The sequence below is a fragment of the Piliocolobus tephrosceles genome, chromosome 9 (assembly GCF_002776525.5).
Source record: "Piliocolobus tephrosceles isolate RC106 chromosome 9, ASM277652v3, whole genome shotgun sequence".
Classification (NCBI taxonomy): Eukaryota; Metazoa; Chordata; class Mammalia; order Primates; family Cercopithecidae; genus Piliocolobus; species Piliocolobus tephrosceles.
Genome location: NC_045442.1, coordinates 38,098,593 through 38,125,036, shown reverse-complemented (window position 1 = coordinate 38,125,036; position 26,444 = coordinate 38,098,593). Strand labels below are relative to the sequence as shown.

The window sequence follows — 26,444 nt, the reverse complement described above, 5'->3', positions numbered from 1 at the left end:
ATGCTACTGTCATTCAAAACAAAACAAAACAAAAACTCTCAAAAAGTATCATCCCTGGGAAAAACCAAACCAAAGCAAAACCATAGCTCTTGGACTTGAGCTTCCTCACCCAGCTCCAGGCACTTAAAAAAAATTAAAGACCAAAATTGTCATTGGACTGTGGAGATGAGAAAGCAGATAATAAAGAAGAGTGATAGAAATAGAGATTTGTATTGCATTTATACTAAGAGAAAAAAGCTAAGATTACAGAAAGTGGGGTCCCCAGTCATGGGCAATGGGATAAGCCCATGCCTTTCTGTTAACTCACTGACATGAGGACACTCTGGTGTATTATCAGAACATCACTGTGGGTACAAACAGGCAAATGATGGAGAAACAAAAAAAAGTAATAGGAAATGAAGAAGCAAAACCTGAAACAATATATGTATACATAACAATATCACTTGTGCAAAATAACATCCGTGCATGTAGTACACATGTAAAATAATATCCATAATATAAAATAACGGCTATTTTACATCTTTATAGGTAAAGGGGTTTCAAAATAAAATAATTTGGGAGTTAGATTTTTTTTTTTCAGTTGTTTCCTGAAGTGACTGCTATTTAGATGTCTCTAGTGTGTAGCTGTACAGTTGATTAAGAATATAAATCAAAAAAATTCAGGAGATTTAGGTAAAAATGAAACAATGTAGAAAGAAGGTTCTAGAACATTTAGGGGTAGCCACCAAAAATTCAGAAGTCCCATGAGGACTGGAATCATGTCTTATTTGTCCACCACAGTATCCCCAATGCCCAAAACTGCTCGATACACCATAGGTGCTCAATAAATATTTGCTGAATGAGTGAAAAACCAGCCACCCACCAGCATTCCTCTTTCCCTTCAAAGCTTAATAAGTATCTGCTATAAAAGGCAACCAACCAGATGCAAAGGGAAGCAAGCCACCTGATATCAAAGAAGCAGTGAAATAAAGCTGTTTAACCTCTCTGTCTTCAGAAGTGTTAGCACTTGTAATCCTAAGTGTTATTAGGGTAACACGAGCTAATACTGAGAATGTATTATGTACCAAACACTATACTAAATGCTTTTCATGTATTTTCTCACTGAGCCCTTCCAAAAATTATCTGAAATAGGCACTGATATTATCCCCATTTTCAGATGAGGAAACTGAGGCACAAAAAGGTTAGATAAAAAACTTTCTTCAGATCTCTCAAGTAGCAAGTGATGAAGCTGACACCATATTCTAGTAGACTAGCTCCAGACCCCTTTGTTCCACAAGAACCACCCTCACAGGTCCCACATCCCTTTCAAAGCCCAGCCTCTCACCTGGGCAGCACAGATGCTGTACTGCGTAAACATAGCCTCATACAAGGCCATCAGCCCACTCTGTCCAGCAGCTGCACAGGCTCGTGCTTCTAAGACTGGAATTGCCTGTAATATACCAATGAGACAAGGTGTGGTAGGGAATGAGGGAAGAAGACCTGAAGGTCCATTTTAACGTGTGGGGAAGCAGCACTCACCATCTCTTTCAGCTGGTTCTGCCCCGAGTGTAGGGCCTGCCGCACGCTCTGAGACAGAAGGATCTCATGGCGCAAGCGTTGTTTGCCAAAGGCTACAGCTCCGCTGGTCACCAGCATCATCTCTCTGCCCTGATTCTGCAGCACTGATACCTGGCATTGAGAAAGGAAAGGGGACCACAAGTCACTGTACTGTCTCGTTCATCTTTTCACAAGGGATGGAGGTAGGGTGGACTATTGAGTAGAACCCAAATGCTGGTTTATGAACCAGTATGTGGCTGGCTCTGGAAGAATCAACCAGACTGTCTAGTAAAAACACAGATTCCTACATCCTGTCTCAAATTTCTGTTTAGCAGGTGGCAGATAAAAAATCAGACATTTTAATTTATTTTTTAATTAAAACAATTGGCTGGGCATGGTGGCTCATGCCTGTAATTCCAGCACTTCGGGAGGCCAAGGCAGGCAGAACGCCTGAGCCCAGGAGGTTCAAGACCACCCAGGCAACATGGCAAGACCCAATCTCTACAAAAAATATAAAATTTAGCCAGGCATGGTGGTGCATGCCAGCTACCTCAGGAGGCTGAGGCAGAAGGATCACCTGAGCTCAGGGAGGACGAGGCTGCAGTGAGCCGTGATCGCACCACCACACTCCAACCTGGGCAACAGAATGAGAGAGATGCTGTCTCAAAAACAACAACAACAAAAAGAACCCTATGAAAAAAATTTTTTTAAGACAGAGTCTTGCTCTGTCACCCAGGCTGGAGTGCAGTGGCAGAAGTGTGGCTCACTGCAGCCTTGGCTGCCTAGGCTTAAGTGATCCTCCTGCCTCAGCCTCATAAGTAGCTGGAACTACAGGCTCATGCCACCATGCCCAGCTAATTTTTCTTTTTAATGCATTTTTGTAGAAATGGAGACTCATTATGTTGCCCAGACTGGCCTCAAACTTCTGGTCTCAATCCATCCTCCTGCCACGGCCTCCCAAAGCTGTGATTTACAGACATAAGCCACCTGGCCTAAGTAAGACATTTTTAATAAGAAAATTCTGGTGTCTAGCCAAGTTTTACATCTATAGGACATGATTGTATTAGGTTGGTGCAAAAGTAATTGCATGTCAATTACCATTGACAGTAATGGCAAAACCCACAATTACTTTTGTGCCAACCTAATATTTGCAGGGAGTGTGTAATACAGAAGGCCTAGTTGCTCCAAGAAATGAAGCCCAGAATAGAAGTCCGCAGGTAGGAAATGCAATGTAGACTCAGCAGATGGCTTCTCAGGTTCTAAGGCTTAACCTGAGTAAATGAGGCTGTTCTGGTGGCACATCTAATCCTATGGGTTGCCTCTGCCTACACCAGGGGCAGATGCTGACCTTGTTCTGCTCTGCCTGCCCAGAACCAAATGTGGTCATTTTGTTTCCTACCTTAAGCAGACCTACATGAAAAAATTAAAGACTCAAGATGCAATAAAGTCTATATTCCTAAACTGTCCCTTCCTTCTGATGTCTGAACCCTTTTAACTGGTCCAGGAACTCACAAACAGCTATGATAAACCATGATTTAAAACAATAACGACTTTTTTTTTTTTGAGACAGAGTCTCGCTCTGTCGCCCAGGCTGGAGTGCAGTGGCCGGATCTCAGCTCACTGCAAGGTCCGCTTCCCGGGTTCACGCCATTCTCCTGCCTCAGCCTCCCGAGTAGCTGGGACTACCGGCGCCCGCCACCTCGCCCGGCTAGTTTTTTTGTATTTTTTAGTAGAGACGGGGTTTCACCGTGGTAGCCAGGATGGTCTCGATCTCCTGACCTCGTGATCCGCCTGTCTCGGCCTCCCAAAGTGCTGGGATTACAGGCTTGAGCCACGGCGCCCGGCCCTTTTTTTTTTTTTTTTTTTTGAAACAGGGTCTTGCTTTGTCACCCATGCTGGAGGACAGTGGCACAATCACAGCTCACTGCAACTCTGACCTCCAGGACTCAAGCAATCCCCCCACCTCAGCCCCCTAAGTAGCTTCCCAAAGTGCTGGGATTACAGGTGTGAGCTACTGTGCCTGGCCCCGACAACAATATTTTATCACAGAAAGTTTCAGCTGCCTGAGGTGGGAAGATTGCTTGAGGCCAGGAATTCGAAACCAGCCTGGGCAAAATAGCAAGACCCCATATTTATGAAAAATTGAAAAAAAAAAAATAAAACAGCCAAGCAGCATGTGCCTGTAGTCCCAGCTACTCAGGAGACTAAAGAAGGATCCCAACTGAGCCCAGGAGTTCAGGGCTGCAGTGAGCTATGATTACACCACTGCATTCCAGCCTAGGAGACAGAGCAAGACCCTCTCTCTAAAATAAATAAATAAAAATAAAAAATAAAAAAAAAAAGAAAATTTCATATTTAACCGAAGTGGTGAGAATAGTATTATAAATCCCCATGTATATACCACACAGTTTCACCAACTATCTCTCATGGCCAATTTCCTAGTCTCCAATAACCACTCTATACCCTCACCATTGTTTTAATACAAATTCCAGGCAACAGACATGTTATTTCATCTGTAAATAGTTCAGTAATAACTGCTAAAAGATAATCATATATATTATATATAATTATATATATTTCTCTCTCCACAAAACCATTATCATCTGGAATATTTCAATGATTTCCTTCATATCAAATAGCCAGTGTTCGTATTTTTCCAATTTTTTTTAGCTTGCTCAAATTGAGATGCAAATTAAACCCTGCATTACAAATTAATTGAAGTGTCTCTCAAGTCTCTTTAATTCATGGGTTCCCCTCTCCATCAGTTTTCTCCTTGTAATTTTTGTGAAACTGAGTTGTTTATTGTTTAGGATTTCCCAGCCTACATTTTCCCAATTGTGTCCTTATGGTATTAATACTGCACTTTGTATATCCTATAAGCTGCTGTTTGGTATGAAGGCTTTTTTTCCCCCAACAAGTCTTTATAAGTTGTGGTGTACACGTCCATCAAGGAGATACATAATACCTGGTTATCTTTCTTTTTGTGATGTTAGCATCTGTTGATGATCATTGTTGCCAAGATACATTATTCCATTAGGAGCTGCAAAATGCTGATACTCTAACTCAAGGATTCCTTCATTTATAATCTGGAATAATTCCAAAAGGGAAACTCTCCTTTACCAACTATTTGGTTACCCTGAGGTACACTTTGCCTATGAAAAGCAGGACAAATGTGTGTCTCCTCCCTTTTACTAATCCATTTTCAATATAATGAGTAGCTTCTCTAGCGCCCTCCAAAAATGGTCAATGAAAAAATTTTTTTTTTTTTTTGAGATGGAGTCTCACTGTCTCCCATGCTGGAGTGCAGTGGTGCAATCTCAGTTCACTGCAAGCTCTGCCTCCCAGGTTCACACCATTCTCCTGCCTCAGCCTCCCAAGTAGCTGGGACTACAGGTGCCCACCACTACGCCCAGCTAATTTTTTGTATTTTTAGTAGAGACGGGGTTTCACAGTGTTAGCCAGGATGGTCCGGATCTCCTGACTTCATGATCTGCCTGCCTCGGCCTCCCAAAGTGCTGGGATTATAGGCACGAGCCACCCCGCCTGTCCATGAAGTTTTTTCTTTTAAGTGTAATTATGAACTCATGGATTTAAACATATTTTGTTGCACTGTGCAGTGATTCCCTTTTATTTATTTATTTATTTTTTTTGAGAACGACTCTCACTCTCGCCCAGGCTGGAGTGTGGTAGTGCTATCTTGTCTCACTGCAACCTCCACCCCCCAGGTTCAAGAGATTCTCCTGCCTCAGCCTCCCAAGTAGCTGGGATTACAGGCAGGTGCCACCATGCCTGGCTAATTTTTGCATTATTAGTAGAGACGAGGTTTCACCACGTTGGCCAGGCTAGTCTTCAACTCCTGACCTCAGGTGATTCGCCTGCCTTGGCCTCCCAAAGTGTTGGGATTACAGGTATGAGCCACTGCGCCCAGCTGTGATTCCCCTTCTTGATGTTCAAATCATCCCATTTATGGCCAGTGGAAACCACTTTAAGTTGGCTCCTGAGTCCATCTGACATGATAAGATGACTATTAGGCAGGCCCTGATGGAGACAGCTCTTCCATTAGATCCACATGCAGCCCTAGAAAGAAAGCTGGTAACCTACACAAACCTTTACCAGGTTTTTCCTACTCTTTTCACCAAGTTTCTCCTCCGTTCAAAATCTTCGGTCTGCTTTTGAGACTGCAATCCAACTCACGTAGTTGGCTTCAGAGCCCTGCCTAATGCAATGATCCACTTTTTTTTTTTTCATTCTTTCTAATGAGACCACCACCTCTACTTTCCAGCTTGTCTCCTCCCTGGCCCACAGCATGCCATACTCATTCCTGTCTGTCCTCTATCTGGAATCCGGTCCTAGAGCCTGTCCCTTCCCCAGAACCACTGGATTACACAACTGCAGGGGCACGTCACACTGTATACTTACTAGCATGGAACTTTCCCCCTCTGTTTGTGCAAATCCCATCAGTTGTCAAGGCCCAGGCTGAGTTCCAGCTCTCCTAGGAAGCCCCAGGAACAACCGCACTCTCATCTGAGTTTCCCATCTCCGGACCCATCGCTCACTGTCATCTGGGCCCACTTATTTGGATATTTACTGCCCTGAACAGTCACCTTAATGTCTGGGGAGTCCCAGTTCTGGCTTCCAAAGGGTAGAGACTGTTATATCTCTAAGGTAGAGAGGGCAGAGAGGCTAGTGCCCCTCACAGTGTAGTCTCTTGATAAATATTTTTAAAATTTATCTGATGAACTCAATCTAGAAGGTGGGTTTGATCATTGCTGTGTTTTTTTGTGTGTGTGGGCAGGTGGGGGCTGGGGGTCAGGATTTCGCTCTGTTGCCCAGGCTGTAGTGCAGTGACTTTATCATAGTTCACTGGCAACCTTGAGCTCCTGGGCTCAAGCAATCCCCCTGCCTCAGCCTACCAAGAAGTCAGAACTTTTTTAGACAGGGTCTTGCTCTGTCACCAAGGCTGGAGTGCAGTCAGTTGCGTGATCATAGCTCACTGCAGCTTCAATCTCCCAGGCTCAAGCAATCCTCTACCTTAGCCTCCTGAGTAGCCAGGGCCACAGGAATGTGCCACCATGCCTGGCTAATTTTTAAAAAATTTTTTGTGGAGATGGGGTCTCTCTCACTTGAACTCCTGGGCTCAAGCAATCCTCCCGCCTCAGCCTTCCAAAGTGCTGGGATTACAGGTGCAAGTCACCACGCCCAGCGATTTCATTTTTGTAGAGACAGGGTCTCACTTTGTTGCTCAGGCTTGATAATTATTTAGAATAGAAAATGTAAGAAAAAAATTGTATCAAGTTTCAGGTTAGCAGTTTCCCAATATTAACGCCTGAGGAAAGTTGTTTTTTAAAAACTGAAAATTTAATTACGAGGGTAGTGTAAAATTTCAGATGCCATAGAAGAGCTCTTGCTTTATCTGTGGGATGCCTGGATGTCTGGATTTTTACTTTTGGCCAAATCTGGCATGCTGCCTGTTTTTGTAAATGAAATTTTATCAGCTCACGGCCATGCTCATTCATGTATTGTCTGTGGTTGCTTCTACAGAGCTGTGTAGTGGAGACACAGAACATAAACCTACAAAACTAAAATATTTACTATCTGGCCTCTTGCAGAAAAAGTTTGCAGGCCCAGCACTTTGGGAGGCCAAGGCGGGAGAATCACTTGAGCCCAGCAGCTGGAAACCAGCCTGGGCAACACAGCGAGACCTCCGTCTCTACAAAAACTACACAAATTAGCTGGGCATAATGGTTTGTGCCTGTAGCTGCAGCTACTCAGGAGGCTGAGGTGGGAGTATCACTTGAGCTCGATAGGTTGAGGCTGCAGTGAGCCATGATCATGCCACAAAAGTCCAGCCTGGGTGACAGAGTGAGATCCTCTCAAGACAAACAAACATAGCTGCCCCATCCCAGAGATACTTATTAAACAGCTAGATGTGAAACCCAGGCATCTCCAGGCCCGAGATGATTCTACTGCATAGCCAGAACTAAGAATCTCCGACAGAAACAGCTCTTTATCATCAAGAAGTCTGAGGCATGAACTGCATGAAATCACCCCTACTCCTTAACATCCCCTTTTCTTGCCCTAAGATGCTGTCTCTCACTGGCATCTACGTAAGGAAACAGTTTTCACATTGGATTAAATCTATTGCACTGAAATCACAATTATTTTTGTAAGTTGATGAGCAACTTAAACCCAATTTGAAGTAGCAACTTAAAACCCCAATTTTAGTACAGCATAATTTCTATCTTGGCAATCACCTGCTCAACAATAGATGCCAAGCGCCCCAGGGCCAGGCCACATTCATCCCCTCGGGTCACCACTGCACTGCCGAGCTTCACCACGATTCTCTTGGCATGCTTCAGTTCACCGCGGTGGGCAAAGGACTTGCCATGTGTACGACTGAGGGGTACAGTGATAAAGGGGATGTTGCTCCAAGAACGAACATGTCTGATGACTGAAGGCTGGATACAATCTGTAGCCATCAAAGTTAAATGCAAGAAAAAAAGAAATACTCAATATAGTTTTTCAATAAAAACATACATGCTCAGTATTAACCAGTTTAGATACCAAAAAACAGCATTATCATTATTAACTGTATAAAACTACCACAGTATATCAAAAGCTCTATCTAGCATATTCTTATTTTAGTATTATATAGAGTTTACAGCCAGTATGCAGGTCATAGGCACATTCAAATGCTGTTGGTGAAGAGTACAAACAAATTAATCTCTCTTGAAGACAGGTTGGCAAATGTATCAAAAGCCTTTAAAAAAGTTCTCTAAAAAAGAGATTTATCTGAAAGCTATTCATCACCGTGTTACTTATTATCAGAAAAATCAGAAGCAGAGTAAATGCTGGATAAAGGGAAAAAGATTAACATTTTTAGAATTTTTAATAATGTACAAAAATGCTTATGATATGTTAATTTCATATATATAAACACATAGATGGATAAAATTAATGGAAAATTAATATTTTATCTCTTGATAGGATTATAAGCAATTTTAAATTTTCTTCTTTGTTCTTTCTTAGATTTTCCAAGTTTATGCAGTAAAGATGCATTGCTTTCATAATCAGAAAAATATGGGTGTTTCTAAAGAAACCATATTACTATAAAAAGAGGAACGAGCCGGCCAGGCATGGCAGCTCACACCTATAATCCTAGCACCTTGGGAGGCCGAGGCAGAAGGATCACTTGAGGTCAGGAGTTCAAGACCAGCCTGGACAACATGGTGAAACCCCGTCTCTACTAAAATACAAAACTTAGCCAAGCGTGGTGGTGGGCACCTATAATCCCAACTACTCAGGTGGCTGAGGCAGGAGAATCGCTTGAACCCGGGAGGTAGACGTTGCAGTGAGCCGAGATCGTGCCACTGCACTCCAGCCTGGGCGACAGAGTGAGAGTCCTTCTCAAAAAACAAAAAAAGAAGGAAGAATCTGATTAGCAAAGACAGTAAAGGACAAAGTAAGTGTATGAATAATACAAAATCTCAACTAGCCTATCTACAATTTCTCTTTGATGAATCCAGATGCCTGTAACAATGATGAAATAAACCAAAGAGCTTGCTGAAGGAATAGCAATGTTAGAGTCAGATACTCTCTATCCCCTCGGACACCTGCCTCTAACCAATTTTCTTGATTCTTTTTCTTGTAACACAGTACAAGATTACAGATATTTTGTACAGATGAACAAACAAAAAAAAATTATACAAGATTTCTAAGGAAATCTTGGAGGAAAAAAATCTTGATTAAAAGCCAAAGAGGTACCCGCATAAAGCCAGAAGTAAAAGAGTAAAAGCTGAATGTCAGGCACAGAACCCCTTCAACACTTCTCATGGGCCCAACACCTCCTGCTTAGCTGCTTACTAATTACCCATTCGTCCTTTCTCACACAATTACCAGATCCCCAAGTATTGGCCAGGCATACTGCCACCAGTCGAAAGACTACATTTCCCAGCCTTTCTTGCTCAGATAGACAGGACCATGTGACCAACAAGATATCTGGCTAACAAGATACAAGTGAAAATGTTATGTGGAATTTCTAGGAACTTAAAAGAGACATGCTCTCTTCCCTTCATCCCCACTGCTGCTTGGAACATGGGTATGAAGGCTGGAGCTCAATCACTCATTTTGAACTAGAAGGAACTGTGAAGCAACAAGAATGAAAGAGCAGGGATCCCTGATGATTCCACAGTGCTATTCTGGAAGCCCTGGACTGCCTATCTTCTTTCAGGACTGCTAGGCTTCCTTCAGGAGAGAGAAATACATTTCTATCCTGTTTGAGCCATTATTATTTTGAGTTTCCTGCTACATGCACATAATTGTAACTGACATAGAAGGAGAATGACTGCATAAGCAGATGGGCTGGGTGAAGTCTCCGGGGGAGAGAAGATGCTGTCAATCAGTGGGGGTGGAGGAGCACTAACACCAAATAGACCTTCCTCCTTGATAGCAAGAAGCAAGACACGGTGGGTAATATAGGTTCTCAGCAGGACTAAGCTTTAAGCAATTCCCTGCAAAGACTTTTCTATATCTTATTACAAGCAACTCATAAATATTCAAATGAATTACTAAAATAATCATTCCAAGCCACCTTTTGAACCACTGTTCTATAACTTTATTAGAGAGTTAAGTACCTTCACTTGAACCAACCATTATCACTTCCCTTTATATTGTCTATAAATGACAATTTTCTGAAAACCTCTTTAGACCTCCGACTCTCTCCTGGCCACTAACTCACTCCCTAACCACAATCTACTGATGGTGGGTAAAGCAGGCAGGAGCTTATTCTCATGAATGGGAAGGCGACTATGGGTTCTCCTCCCTTCCTGTGTCCTTCACACACAAATCTTAGAAAGAACATTTCTAACAAAGTAGTGAAGATTCATTTCTTCCTTTCCTTAAATAACCATTTTTCAAGCGACTATGTTTCAGGTTTGTGGAGATATAAGAAAGATAATATGATTTTTTTTCACAATAGGCTTGGCATCTAGATCCGGGCACACAGCTACTTAGTAAGCCATTATCTGGGATGGAACTGGGATTCTGATGGCATTGCTGGATCCACAGATGCATGGTCTCTTCCTGCTGCGGGAGTCCCTGGGACTAAAAGATTGGTTCGTTGTTGAGGGTGAATTTTGTGGAGTGCTACTTTCCTTCATTAGGTTAATTATTAATAATATAGGTACTTTACTCTGTTTTCAGGAATATTATCCTAAGCAATACATACACCTAAGTCTTAAGTTTAAAAGTTGTACACATAAAGGTTTGGTCTCACTGGAGGGACAGGCTTACTTCCCTAGGGTTTGGACCAGGGATCATCAGTGGCTGTTTGCAGAGCTCAGAGCTATGCCAAGTATCATGTATTATCCCTTTGACAGCTGTCAGATCTAGGCTTTCTGGCTTTCTCTCCTGTCCGCTGGAGGGCCTATCCTGACCTGGAAGGGGTGGTGAGCATGGGTGGAGCAGCCTGAGAGGGTATCTCAGGAACATGGGTAGTGGCATGCATGTCTGTCCAGCTGATCAAATGGTGAACAAATGGTAGAAGCCAATCAGAATCCAGCAGCCAGGCTAGCATGAAGGAGGCTAACCCACAGTCTGTATCAGGAGAAGAGGGTGGGTGGCATGGCTCAGTGCCAGGTAGTCAAGGGTCATTCTGGCTGGAGACAATAGGGTAACAGCAGTAGATAAGGCCTGTTAGGGATCAAGAGGAGGTCACCACTATTAATAAGGTTTCATGCAGGTGACTCAGTCAAATCCAGTAGGTTCTAGCACAAAGGAGAGCTTCACGGGACCCAGGGCTTTTTGGGTTTCCTATTGAACAACACCTTTTACCTTCCAAGGTTGACCCTACATTTCTTGGGGGGTATTTTTTAAATGTTCTACAGTGTATTACACTTGTTAGGGTCCATACTGAAAATGGAGAAGGCCTTGACTAGTTTGGAAAATTCAAGGTTTCTAGAGAAGTAATTGTTTCCCATCTTCTAAGAAACTTTTAGGCTCTAAGTTCCAAAGAAAATCTGTCCCCTCCTAGTAGGTATGAGGGCACAGTGAGGTGTATGTGTATACAGGTGTGGTGTAGTGGGGGATGGGAGGGGTTGACCATGTTCTTCTTAAGGGCCACAGATTATACTCTTATTACTCTTAAGGAGAACCGTTTACTTCTTCAGCATCAGAGTCCTTATGCCCAGCAACCAATGAGGCTGTGTTCCACGCCTCAGCAAGAAGGGACCCTCACATGACTTCTCTTTTTCTTTCTGGCCTTCCATTGCCTTCTCTGTTTGTCTCCATAAGCTTTCTCATTTTGCCTTTCTTTTCCTATTTTTTCCCCCTGCTATTCTGCTTATCATGATCAGAAAGAGCTCCATTCCAGAAAAATCCAAATCCCCAAATCCAAAAACCTAGGGAAACAATTAGAAAGTGCCTCCTTCTGTGAATGAGCCTAATGAGGATAAGTATCAATAATAAAATACTGAAGTGAATACTTACCACATACCAGGAGTTGTGCTAAGTATTCACATACCTTCTATAGCAGTAAAAAGGATAAGCGTTGGCTCTGGAGCCAGACTGCCTGAGTGGAATCTCAACCTCTTCACTTACTTGCTGTCTCCCTAACTATCTCATAAGGTTGGTATGGGGGATAAAACAAGTTCATGCATGAACAGAGATTGGCACAAAATAAATACTCAATGAATACTAGCTGGTACTATGAAAAAAGTATGCCGGGCGCGGTGGCTCACGCCTGTAATCCCAGCACTTTGGGAGGCCGAGACGGATGGATCACAATGTCAGGAGATCGAGACCATCCTGGCTAACACGGTGAAACCCCGTCTCTACTAAAAAACAAAAAACAAAAAACAAAAAATTAGCCGGCCGTGGTAGTGGGCGCCTGTAGTCCCAGCTACTTGGGAGGCTGAGGCAGGAGAATGGCGTGAACCCAGGAGGCGGAGCTTGCAGTGAGCCGAGATTGTGCCACTGCACTCCACCCTGGGTGACAGAGCAAAGACTCTGTCTCAAAAAAAAAAAAAAAAGTATTACTTATTGTGACATGGCATATATATCCATGGTTCCTGGTTTATAACTCTAATAGTGCTTTTTACAGTCTTTCATTATAATGTTGGTGTAAGGAAACAGAATCTCTCTCTCTGATCTTCTCCTGAACTCCTTTCACCTGCTCAAGGCAGGACTCTAATTTGATTGTGGGTTGTAAGACTCTCAATCCAGAGACGGTCCTGCCCCATACCTTGGAGGAAGAAATATTGCACAGAAAGACCAAGATAAAATCTGAACAGACAGGCCCTGCTGGGTTACCCCACTCAGTCTATTAGTATTAGGTCACATCCTTTTTGTTCAATCACATTTCAACACAGTTGTCCATGCTTTAATCATGCCTACCCCAATAAGTCTCCATAAGAGTTCCAAGGGGACAAGGTTCGGAGAGCTTCCAGACAGCTGAACATGTGGAGGTTCCTGGAGAGTGGTGTGCCCGGGACGGGCATGGAAGATCTGTGCCTCTTACCCCACACCTCACCCTATGTATCTCTTCATCTACATCCTTTGTAATAAACTGGTAAATCTAAGTGTTTCCCTGAGTTCTCTGCATCACTCTAGCAAATCAACCAAGCCCAAAGAGGGGATTGTGGGAGCCCCAACTTGAAGCTGGTCAGTCAGAAGTTCCAGAGGCCTGGACTTAGGACTGGTAGGAAGGTGGGGATGATCTTGTGGGACTGAGCCCTCAACCTGTGGGCTGTCCTCAGGGAGGTAGTGTCAGAATTGAACTGGAGGATACCCAACTGATGTCCACTGCAACCCCCACACATTTGGTCACAGAAGTCTTCTGTGTTGATTGTTGTCATGGAGTGAGAGCAGAGGAAAAATAGTTTGAGCTTTTCTATACTCTACCTTCATCATCATTGTCGTTGTCATCACCATCATCATCATCTCACTGAATTCTCACGAATGAAGCCTTATAAGTTAGGTATTATTATGAGTTCCTTATTGTTGTTACCCGTTTTATAAATAAGGAAACCGACGTTCAAAGTAACTGAGTAATTTACCAGTGTTGCCAGATTACAAAAATGGCCACAATCCTTTTGCAGTTTCTCCATTAACAGATGAGTCAATTTTCCAAACTTCTTAAATTTGGGCTGGCCCTGTACTTTGCTTTGACCAAAACAATGTGGCAGAAGGAACAGTGTATAAATTCTGAGTTTACATCTCAAGAGGACTTGCAGCTACCATGCTTGCCCTTCTTGGGAACCCTGTGAGCATCCCAACAATCAGCCCTAAGTCAATCTGAGACCTGACACAGACACAGAACCACTGTGCAGCTGAGCCCAGTCCAAAATACCATTCCACAGAATTGTGACCTAAACAGACAGTTGTTTTAAGCTACTAAGTTACTTAATAAGGAGAAGGGCTAGTTTTAAAAACCCAGGACCTGGTTCCGAATCCTGAACTTTTTAGCCCTTATACTCTACATGAATAGGAAAGAGATTTTTCTCTCTAATGACAAGCTTGATTAGTTGATTGGCAAGTCATCTTGCAATGAAACCTGGAAATGGACTACTAATAAGATTTAGGTGATATCGAGGAGCTAGCCAACTCAAAAATGGTAAACAGCCTTTCAACAAATGATGCTGGAACAACTGGTATTAAAAGTTGAAAGATGAACATTGATCTACACCTTACACCTTACACAAAAATTAACTCAAAATGGATCACAAAGCTGGGTGCAGTGCTCACACCTGTAATTCCTGCACTTTGGGAGGTCAAGGTAGGAGGATCTTTTGAGACCAGAAGTTCGAGACCAGCCAGAGCAACATAGACTCCATTTCTACAAAAATTTTTTTAAAAAATTAAATGTGCCAAGACTGGGCAACATGGCAAAACCCTGTCTCAACAAAAAATATAAAAATTAGCTGGATGTGGTGGTGCACGCATATAGTCCCAGCTACTTGGGAGGCTGAGCAGGAGAATCGCTCGAGCCTGGGATGCTGTGGCTGCAGTGAGTAATGACTGCATCACTGCTCTCCAGCCTGGTTGACAGAGCAACACCCTGTCTCAAAAAAAATAAAATAAAAAATAAAGAAAAACAAAAAAATTAGCCAGGTGTGGTGGTATACCCCTGTAGTCCTAGCTACCTGGGAGGCTGACTTAGGAGGATCACTTGAGCCCTGGAGGTTGAGCCTTGATCGTGTTACTATGCTCCAGCCCTGGGTAACAACAGAGCAAGAAGAAAACAAAACAAAAAAAAATGGATCATGGATTTAAGTGAAAAATATAAAACTATCGAACTTTTAGGAAAAAAAAATAGGAGAAAATCTTCAAAATCTAGGGTTATACAAAGAGTTCTTAGACTTGACCACCCCAAAAGCATAATCCATAAAAACAAAAGCTGATAAATTTGACCTCGTCAAAAGAAAAACTTTCCCTATATGAAAGACCCTGTTAAAAGAATAAAATGACAATCTATGAGACTGGAAGAAAATATGTGCAAACCACCTATCCAACAAAGGACTAATACCTGGAAGTGCTATGGTTTGCATATGGTATGGCCCTACCAAGTCTCAGGTTGAAATATGATCCTAAGTGTTGGAGGTGGGGCCTGGTGGGAAGTGTTTGAATCACAGGGCAGATCCCTGACGAACAGCCTGGTGCCATTCTCAGAGGGAATGCATGAGTCCTCACTCTTAGTTCCCATAAGAAATGGTTGTTAAAAAGGACCTGGCCATTTCTTTTCTCTCTCTTGCTTCCTCTCTGGCCATCTGATTTTGCACATACCAGCTCCCCTTCATCTTCTGCCAAGAGTAGAGGCAGCCTGAGGCACTTACCCAATGCAGTTATTGGTGCCATGCTTTTTGTACAGCCTGCAGAACCTTGACAAATAAACCTCTTTACTTTATAGCCTCAGATATTCCTTTATAGCAATAAAAATGGACTAAGACAGGAAGATATAGAGAAGTCTCAAAATTCAATAGTAAAAAAAAAAAAAAAACAACAACTTTCCAATTCAAACTGAGCTAAAGGCCAGGTGTGGAGGCTCATGCCTATAATCTCAGGACTTTGGGAGGTTGAGGTGGGGGGATCACTTGAGGTTAGGAGTTTGACACCAGCCTGGCCAACATGATGAAACCCTGTTTCTACTAAAAACACAAAAATTAGCTGGGCATGGTGGTGGGCAACTGTAATCCCAGGTACTCAGGAGGCTGAGGCAGGAGAATCGCTTGAACCTGGGAGGCAGAGGTTGCAGTAAGCTGAGATCGCGCCACTACACTCCAGCCTGGGTGACACAGCGAGACTCCATCTCAAAAAACAAAAACAAAACAAAACAAAAACTGAGCTAAAGACTCTTTCACTGAAGAGGATATAAACACATGAAAATATGTTCAGTATCATTAGCTATTAGGGAAAGGCACATTAAAGCCACAATGTGATATCACTACATACCTATCAAAATGGCTACAATAAAAAAGAGTGACCACATCAAATGATGGTAAAGATGCAGAGAAAGTGAATCACTCATACAATGCTAGTAGGAATGTAAAATGGTACTGCCACTCTGTAAAGACAGTTTGACAGTTTCTTATAAAACTGTGTTAGGCCGTTCTTGCATTGCTGTAAAGAAATACTTGAGGCTAGGTAATTTATAAAGAAAAGAGGTTTAATTGGCTCATAGTTCTGTGGGCTGTATGGAAGCATGGTGCTGGCATCTGCTCAGCTTCTGGTGAGGCCTCAGGAAGCTTATAATCATGGCAGAAGGCAAAGGGGAAGCAGGCATCTCCAATGGTGAGAGAGGGAGCACAAAGAGAGAGTGAGGGGGTGGTGCCACACACTTAACCAGATCTTGTGAGAAGTCACTCACTATCTCGAGGACAGCACCAAGGCATGAGGGATTCACCCCCATGACTCGAACACCTACCACAGGCCCCACCTCCAACACTGGGGATTACAATTCAATATGAGATTTGGTAAGGACACACATTCAAACTATATAAAAAACTAAACATGCAGCTGCAATCTGACCCAACAACTACACTCTTAGGCATTTATCCCAGAGAAATGAAACTATGTTCACACAAAACCCTGTATATGAATGTTCATACCAGCCTTATTTTAACTGCCAAAAAATGAGAGCAACCCAGATGACCTTTAATGGCTGAATGGTTACACTAACTGTGATACACTCAGCATTAAATACTACTCAGTAATATAAAGGAACTAGCTGATACACACAGCAACTTGAAAGACTCTCCAGAGAATTATACTAAAGAAACAGAATCCCAAAAGGTCACATACTGGATGATTCCATTTACTTAACATTCTTATAATGACAAAATTATAAAAATGTAGACCAGATTAATGTTGGCCAGAGGTGAGTAATAGGAAAGAGGACAGTGGCTGTTAAAGAGAAATAAAAAATCCTGTGGTGATTGAAATGTTCTGTATCTTGATCGTATCAACGTCAATACCTTCGTTGAGATACTAGGTGAAATTGGGTGAAGGGTATAAGGGACTTCTTTGTACTATTTCCTAAAACTGCAAGTGAATTTATAATTAGCTCAAAATCTAAAACTTAATTACAAAAAAAATAATGAACAAAAATAGCATGGGGTCAGGCACGGTGGCTAACGCCTGTAATCCCAGCACTTTGGGAAGGAGGCCAAGGCGGGCGGATCACCTGAGGTCAGGAGTTCGAGACCAGCCTGGCCAACATGGCAAAACCCCGTTTCTACTAAAAATACAAAAATTAGCTGGGCATGGTGATGCACACCTGTAATCCCAGCTAATTGGGAGGATGAGGCAGGAGAATCACTTGAACCGGGGAGGCAGAGGTTGCAGTGAGCCAAGATTACGCCACTGCACTCCAGCCTGGGTGACAGAGCGAGACTCAAAAAAAAAAAAAAAAGCATGTAAAAATTTATTTTGGGGGCAATAAATACAGGAAACACTTCATTGACACAAACACTGAGAACATTTCACCAGAAGACTACCTCTTAGCCTCCTTATTTGGTAGAATTTTGTCCAATTCTGCCAAATTACAACTTTTTTTTTTTTTTTCTCTTTTAAACCTATTTTCTTGGCTGGGCATGATGGCTCACGCCTGTAATCCTAGCACTTTGGGAGGCCAAGGCAGGCAGACTGTTTGATCTCAAGAGTTCAAGACCAGCCTGGGCAACATGGCAAAATCCCATCTCGACAAAAAATAAAAAAGTTAGAGTCAATGTGGTGGCGTGTGCCTGTAGTCCCACGTACTTGGTGGGCTGAGGCAGGAGGACTGCTTGAGTCCAAGAGGTCTGGGCTCCACTGAGCTATGTTTGTGCCACTGCACTCCAGCCTGGGTGACAAAATGAGACCCTGTCTCCAAACAAACAAACAAACACACACTTTTTTTTCTCTTTGAAAACCTTGTTGAAACACACTTTGACTATCAAACTTGCCACATACTCATAAGTTATCTATGGTACATACGAGATCTGGAGACGGTTGTACACTGGACCCAGGGCAGGAGATGTTGGCTGAAAGGCTGGAACCCACAGCGGTAAACTTGACTCAACATGTTGCGATGTGGTCACCGACCAAAGTATCTGCAGAATACATTTTTTAAAAAGTGAGTAATGAAAAATACTGGAGAATTCATTTCATTTCCCTCTACTTCCCCTTACTCTCAGAGTAAAAATCTGACTCTCCTGCTCTAAACTCTTCTGTATTAGGGAAACTCCCACCTCCTCTATATTACAGAAAAGAGAGAAAGAGTAAGTGGCTCTTTTCTAGGTCTCAACCCTAGCCCTTCATTTCCTAGGACCATCTTAGTTTTTATGTAAGCAAATAATAATGCAGGGTTAGGAATATTCTGCGACACAAAAAACATCTGCTGTTTTTGGTATCTTCCAAATTAAAAAAAAAATCTTTCAGGTGCAATGCTTATATATTAATACTAAATCTTCATATAATTCCTGTAATGGATCCAATATCCTAAAACAACCATGTCCACCTTTCTGCTAACACCTCCCAACAGAACTGGGAAACGCACCTATTTGAAATGTCAGCTTGATCCTTGCCAGTCAGCCATGAGAAGCAAGAGGAAAGGCCAGAGGCTGCTGCCATGTTTTTCTTCCTGATGCCCCAGGATTATAAAGTAACTCTTGTACCCCTGGAAGGCAGTGGCAATGTCTGCAACTGGCTAACATCTTAATCCTGTGGAGGATGAGAACACGGCTAGAAATCTCGGTTGAGAACATGAGGCAGTTATGGGCATTTCCTCACCCTGGGTCAAATTTGAGACTTTAGACAAAGAATAGTTTATTTCACAAAAAAGTAGGGGACTCCTTCCTATATGTACAGAGAGAACAAGCCATTCATTATTGTAGCTCTTTTTTGTTTGTTTGTTTGTTTGTTGAAGATGGAGTCTTGTTCTGTCGCCAGGCTGGAGTGCAGTGGAATAACCTTGGCTCACTGCAACCTCTGCCTCCTGGGTTCAAGCGATTCCCCTGCCTCAGCCTCCCAAGTAGGTGGGACTGCAGGCACGGTGCGCCACCACACCTGGCAAAGTTTTTGTATTTTAGTAGAGTTGGGGTTTCACCACGTTGACCAGGATGGTCTCAATATCCTGACCTCAAGATCCACCCGCCTCGGGCCTTGTGGCTCTTTTTATGCTACAGAGACACTGCTGTTTATACAAGAAAAACACTTCAGTTTGTTTGTGGGCCTCCGTTTAACTTTTGTTCTATGGATTGGTGGATATAACCCAGCCCTCTTAAATGTGCCTCAGAAGACTAGCATTTAGCCCCATAGTGAAGAAAAATAAGGCATGGTGTTATTGCTTTAAAATTTATACTGCACAAGGCACCGAAATAGGACAGAGAATGGAAGGATACAGCTGTTCTAAAACATATGGCATCTAGTAGGCAACAAAGTATTAATTGATCTTTGTTATTTCAGCTTTTTCATAACACTGAAGCATGATTTTGGCACATGATCTATGTTTGCTGCTTATATAAATTCCTTCAATAATGGCTGCTAAACAATTATTTACATGTGAATTCTCCAAAATAACTATAGAAGAGCCAAAGGGTAGAACAATCAAATTCCAGTTCCACCTGCCTAAGAAACCTTCCCCAGCAACTCTAGTCTTCACAGCTGGATGTATATTCTATAGGTTAGATTTTAAATAGCCCGTGACTACTGCTTTTCCCATATGGATTACAAACTTTCCATTGACAATATGGCAAAAACGATGAGGAACAAGGCCTTTGAAATTGGTCAGACTTGGGTTCGCGCTCTGCACTTGCTATCTGTGTGTGTGTCTTGTGGGGAGCTACCTAATTTTTCTAAGCCTCTGTTTCCTCACTTATAAATCAGGGATACTAACACTAAGGACCTCATGAAATTATAGCGAGAATTAAATGAGATAATGCGTGGAAAATGCTTGGGTACAACAGATGGTCAGTAAACGTCAGTTTTCCTCCTTTTGTCTTTTAGGCACTAATGATGCCTTACGATTATTTTCTCCTTAATTTCCTTCAAGATCCATCACAGGAACAAGGAATTCAACGAATATTCACTGTTAGATACAATCACACACATATACTGACTGACTGTTTACCTCTCTGTTACCCAAGAGTGGTTGAAAGCTCTGAACACTTATGGTCACTGAATTAGAGGTTGAAGACCGACACAGAAACTAAGCCTCCTGGCCTCTTCCCTGTACCACTATCTCTGACTGACCTCGGAGGTTACATCTACTCTGTCACTGTACTGGATAGCTCACTCTGCCAGAGTGCATTACGCCCTCGAGAAGCACACAGTTGATCCCAAGGAGCAAAGAGTGTGTGTGTGTGTGTGTGTGTGTACGTGTGTGTGTCTGTCTAGACTCATATCTAGATTCGTGTGACTGCGTCTAGACTCTCTGTGTGTGTTTAGACTCCGTATCATCAGTTGAAAAAGTTTTCATGTTCTGACTCAAGACATTTCTCAAGTATCTCTTTACAGACTAAACAGAAAGCCCTTATCTAACTGATTTGAACAGAGAAGTGAACTTCAGTCCCAACATAGTTCATCCACAAACACATGCTCGGTATATGGCTCACCACTTAAAACACAAAGATCCGATGGGCCTCACCACCTCAGAGAGCAGGGGACAATGATGGGGGAAGGGATGAGGTGGGGTATCTGGGTGCGCCTTGCTGTAACAGGAAGACCCCAGCATACACAGAATGCCATACTGGAAAGGGAGTCTGGCTTTGAGGAGAGGATCACGAACGCCCGGAGGGCCGCGGGGAACTAGAGACCCAGGCCCGAGAGTCGGCGTGTGGCCAACTAAAAACCCGCGGCATCCCGGCGCTGCCACCACCGCCACCACCAGTGCAGGCTCCGGACTCTCCGATCGAGAAGGGGCCCGCGGAGGCCTGAAATCTCCACTTGGCCCAGTTCCTCACATGGTGTACCCAGTGGAGGCCGGGGAGGTCAGGGGCCCGGAGCCATCCGTAGATCCTGGGGCCGCCGCGCACCGGCATATGGGAGCGCGCCGGGGTTTTGCAGCGCGCCCTGGGCGGCCTGGTGCAGCCGCCATCCCTCGGCCAAGGCCCACACCTACCCGCGGGCCAGATCCCCGGTCCCCGGCACCTGCTCCGGCCGCGCCCCCGCTACTCTGTGACCAGCGGCCCGGCGCTCACGCCCCTCGCGCTTGAGCCTGGACGCGCATCAGCTTCCGCAGAGACGAGGTCGCCTAGCCATCCCCGCCGCTCGTTGCGTACCTGCCTCACCACCGCCGCAGCCGCTGGGGCACTGCCACGGGTCCGACTCCACGCCGGGCTGATTCCGGTGCTGGCTCGCTCTCTTTTTTCTTCCGTCCACGTCCCGCACGATGACGTTACGTCAGTGGCGTAAAAGTAAACCTGGGCAGCCGGGCCTACGCTGTTGACGTCTGGCGAGGGGCTGGCCTGGAGCTGCGGCGCGGCAATGGCGTAGGCCCCTTTCGAGAATCAGGCCTGCGCTCCACGTGGCGGGCCCGCCCACCAGGCCCTGGCTAGCTCGAGGAGGCGGACTCGAGTTCAGGGGGAACGCCCACGTCCCGGGAGGGGACAGGGGCCGGGGACAGGGGGGAAGACAGCTTCCAAATGCCGCCCCAGCGGGCCTTCCAGGGAGGTAGAAGAGGTGCCTGGCATCCTCAGCTGCTGGTAGATTTCATAAGGTGTGTTTGTCAGTATTAACCATTTTATATCCCGGGCACACCTCGGAAATAGGTTGGATCAACTTACTTACGTTAATTACTCCAGGCACATCCTGGGAATAGATTGGATCAGTTTACAAACATTTGCAAACTTTGGCTCCTTAAATGGAAGCATTTTGGCACTGCAATCAAATTGCTTGCCCCCTAGTCATCTGGAGATTTCCCCAGTGGTCCCATCTCAACTCTCTTTCATCAAAGGCAGTTGTAAGAATATTGCATTTTAAAATAGGATATTCAATCTCTGACAACTAGAACTATTCCAAAGGTGAATGCAGACTCACCTTTAAAGAGAGACCAAGAGAGACGACAAAAACCTGCCAGCACAGTGGTGTGTGCCTGTACTCCCAGCTACTCGTAGGTGGAGGCAGGAAAACCACCTGAGCCCAGGAGTTCAAATCCAGCCTGGACAACACAGCAAGACCCCATCTCTTAAAAAGAAAAAGAAAAAAAGTGAAAACACAGATTTTTCTCCCTCTTTCCTTGCTGTGTTTTGCTCAAAGGACACATTCCTGCATAGGCATATAGTGCTGGGTGCTGGGAGGGCAGCACTTGATAGGAGGTTGGGCACAGAAACGCATCTTGCCCTTCTGTTGTCCCTGATAACACTGCTAAGTTTATTTATTCATTTTCTTGTTCATTAAACATTGGCTACTGCTATGGTCTGAATATGTCCCCCAAAATTCATATGTTGGAAACTTAATTCCCATGCAAGACTATTGGGAGGTGGGGCCTAATGGGAGGCATTTGGGTCAAGAGTGCACACCTTTATGAAGAGAGTGACCCTCATGAATAGATTAATGCTGCTATCAAAAGCTTTGTGGGGGTGGGTGTCCTCTGCTGCTCTTCTGCCCTTCCACCATGTGAGGATACAGCAAGAAAACCCTCATCAGATGCTGGCACCTTGATCTTGAACTTCCTAGCCTCTAGAACTGTGAGAAATAAATTTCTATTATTTAAAAATTATCCAGTCTGTGTTATTGTATTTTAGCAGCACAAAATGGACTGAGACAGCTAGTTAATGTACCAAGCATTCCCTGGGTGTGGAAGAAGACATAGTTGAGTCCACAGCCTTATGAAAGAGAGAGATATATGAGCAAATAATTACAATACCATGTGATAAATACTAAAGAATGGGATGGCCAGACATTCAGGGATGGCTGAAATGGTTTGACTTTGTGTCCCCACCCAAATCTCACCTTGAATTGTAATCCCCATAATCCCCACCTGTGGATAGTGGGACCTGATGGGAGGTGATTGGATCATGGGGGCTGTTTCCCCCATGCTGTTCTCGTGATAGTGAGTCCTCATGAGATCTGATGGTTTTATAAGGGACTCTTCCCCCTTCACTTGTTTGCTCTTTCATGCCTGCCACCATGTAAGACGTGCCTCTTCTCCTTCCACCATGACTGTAAGTTTCCTGAGACCTCCCCAGCCATGTGGAACTGTGAATCAAGTAAACCTCTTTTTTTAATAAATTACTTAGTCTTGGATATGTCATTATAACAGTGTGAAAACAGACTAATACGTGGCTTTAAAAAGAGTTGATATTCAAATTGTGCTTTGAAGCGCTAGAAGTAAGGGGTTTACCTAAAAGAGGAGAGGAGTACAGGATCATATGAGGAAGAGGGAATAAGGGAATGATATATGCAGAGGTGTGAGACACCGTGTGAAAAGAGGCTACTTGCAGTAGGACATGACAGGAGAGGGGTCTGACTGGGATCCTACCTTACAAAGTGTTTTTTGTGCTATGCTAAAGATTTTGAATTTTATAATCCTCAAAAACAGAGATATGACTTTTTAAGTGCTGGAATGGTATGACCAGATTTTTGTGCCAGAAATGAGTAAAGAGGCCTAGAGCTGGAATGTTGATTATCCTATTGCAAAGGCCCAGGTAAGAAATGGTGGCCCCAAAAAACGCTTCAGCAGAGGAATGGGGGGACAAAAAGGAGGGAGAGTTGACAGTACTTATTCAAAGTGGGAAAGTGAGAGAAGAGCAGTGCTTGGGAATCTGATGATGCTGCAATACCATGAATCAGGAAATCTATGAGGTGAGTTCTCGTGAGATCTGATGGTTTTATAAGAACTCTTCATCCTTTACTGGTTTGCTGTCTCATGCCTGCCACCATGTAAGACGTGCCTCTTCCCCTTCCACCATGATTGTAAGTTTCCTGAGGCCTCCCCAGCCACGTGGAACTGTGAATGGGGAACAACAGTTCTTTTGGGTGACGAATGAGAATACGAAATGTGTTAAATGTGGAGCATTTTGGATTTGCAGTAGGGTAGAAAAAAACAAAAGAAATTAAATTTCCCTCAAATAAGTTATATCTGGTATCTCATCTTTTGTTTTAAGATTCTTATCATGTACTTAGAATGAATTAGGTGACTGTGGATACAGCTAGAGCCAAGGGACAGGGGCCTTCACTTTAGAAGGACTGTTCTGGTTCCTAACTCACAGATTACCTTATGGTAATAGCTTGTCTGCCTTCCCTGCTAAAAGATAGGCTCCTGAGAATAGGGAAGTATATTCATGGAACGTAAGAAATATTCAATAGATATTTGATAAATAAATAAAAGTAACTACTTTGGTTTAGTTTTCTCAAATAAGAAATAGGGCTAAGGACACCATCCTTGTCTATCCCATAGGGTTGTGAAGAGTATAAAAAATGAAAATCCTTTAACATTGTACAGACATTTTCTATTTTATTTATCACTCTTATTTTTATTTCTATTTTACTACTAATATTCTATTCCATTAATAAAGAGAAAGGAGTGGAATATGTAACTATGGATTAGGAAAAATTAAATTTCAGACATATGAGCTAGTTTTTCCCTCCATAGAAGTCAAGGAAGTAATTCAGCTATGATATTTTTCCTGTGTATGATAAAAAGACTGACTCTTTTTTTGACTGGAGAGATTTAACTTTTGTCTCAGCAATTAGAAATAAGGCTGGACATGACCAGACAGTCACACAGAAAGTGGGACATTTAGTACTGGTCTATAAGAATGCAGGATTGAGAAGTGCTTCTTTAGATGCCATCTAAATTATTTTAGGCTTAAATTACCTTAATCTCAAGTTATTTAATTATAAAAACAGACACTCATTCAAACAGGACAATTTACTAGAGGTAGTAACTTATAGTCTCCAAAGGCAGAAAGTCAAATTGGGTCTCACAAGGGTCAGGGACAAGAAACTTAAGATGGTTCTCCATCTCTAAGTCTTTTGCTAACACTTTTCTTTGCCCATCTGTTTCCTTTTCTCCACTTTTCCTTTAAGATAGAGTCTCCATTAGTGAACATTTGGTGGAAAATGGCTTCCCTAGCTCTAAAAAGTCTTTCCAGTTAGTGCCCACTCATGACCCATTTCAAGTCTTGGTCTAAATTCCAAGTTCCTGTGAGAGAAAATTGTACTGGTCTAGACTGGTTCAGGACTCCATTCTTGGTCCAGTCATGCATGTAATAGAAAAATGGAGGCTGTCTCCTCCCCTCCTTAAGCAAAGCTCTGAGCAGTTGGAATTCTGAGAAATGGTGGCCATATTCAGGAGTTGGCAATGATGGGACCCTAAAATGAAACCAGTTTGAGCCACACTATGCAGCATTCCACAGTTTCACAAACCAAGCTGCACATCAGAAGCACCTAAAAAACTTGACAAAATACTGATCTTGGAGTTCTCACTTCCCAGAACTGCCTCTTCCACCAGGGATTCAGAATCTCTAGGGGTAGGGCCCAGGAATCAGTATTTTTATAAAGCACCCTAGAAGATTACTTTGTGACTAACCTTTGGGAACCACTGCTTTAAAAGACCCAGAATACTGAACAAATACAATGATAAAAAAGGGAAGTTACTCACAAATATAGAGTATTACATACAATACACAAGAAGTTGAGTTGTTTGTTTGTTTTGTTTATTTCTTTGAGACAGGGTCTTACTCTGTTACCCAGGCTGGAGTGCAGCGGCATGATCATGGCTCATTGCAGCCTCAACCTCCTGGGCTCAAGCGATCTTCCTGCTTCCACCTCACAAATAGCTGGGACTACAAATGTTCTGGTGATGGTTGTGTAACTCTGTGAATACATTTAAAACCAGTGAATTGTACACTTTAAGAGGATGAATTTTATGGTATGTGAATTATATTTGACATATACTTTGTTTAAAGGCACAAAATGGTCTCATAGCACTTCAGCATGAGGCTAAGGATCTGAATCACGGACCAAGAGGGACCAGATTCTGAAAGGGGCAGGTAGTGTGTCAGCAGTGGACTGGATGTCTGCTACCCCATAGATGAGGATGAGTTGTCACGTATTATTTTCCTTTAAGAAGCCCAAACCTGTAAAACTTAAATACTCTATTAGCTTTGTGGTCAGTTTGACTACAGGTCTCCTCGGAGGCAGGGTTACTGAATGAAATGTCTATGAAATGGACTATAGTGGGATCTGTGCTATCAGCTTCCCAGCTGCTGACTTCCCCTCGTACAGAAGCGCTTCCTCTAATTTAATAACAACTGCTCAAAACTTTGCTTTTTCTTTCAGGGAAACTGGTTACTTTCCAAGTGCTTTGGAAAAGGGCAAAATGATAGAGATGATGTTTACAAATGAGCGTTTTCTTCTCATGAAGCAGGATTATAACTAAGCATATGCTTTATTAAAAGGCAGTCTTATTTTTATTTATTTATTTTTTTATT

General features: G+C 43.2%; 1 protein-coding gene across 4 annotated transcripts in view; it reads right to left on the bottom strand.

Annotated features, from left to right (window-relative positions):
* The window catches only part of ALDH18A1 (aldehyde dehydrogenase 18 family member A1), a 52,407-nt gene extending 30,848 nt beyond the window's left edge, over positions 1-21,559 (bottom strand). For 2 of the 4 annotated variants that reach the window (XM_023206239.1, XM_023206243.1), the window contains exons 1-5: positions 21,288-21,559; positions 18,004-18,119; positions 7,791-8,005; positions 1,519-1,668; positions 1,325-1,429 (exon numbers count right to left, since the gene is read on the bottom strand). In XM_023206239.1, coding sequence (XP_023062007.1) covers positions 1,325-1,429; positions 1,519-1,668; positions 7,791-8,005; positions 18,004-18,091 — 558 coding nt within the window. In that variant the 5' untranslated portion in view covers positions 18,092-18,119; positions 21,288-21,559. Of the gene's footprint in view, positions 1-1,324; positions 1,430-1,518; positions 1,669-7,790; positions 8,006-18,003; positions 18,122-18,565; positions 18,730-21,287 lie in introns of those variants that run through there. The other 2 variants (XM_023206240.1, XM_023206241.1) reach the window with 2 other exon arrangements.
* Positions 21,560-26,444: the final 4,885 nt, after the last annotated feature.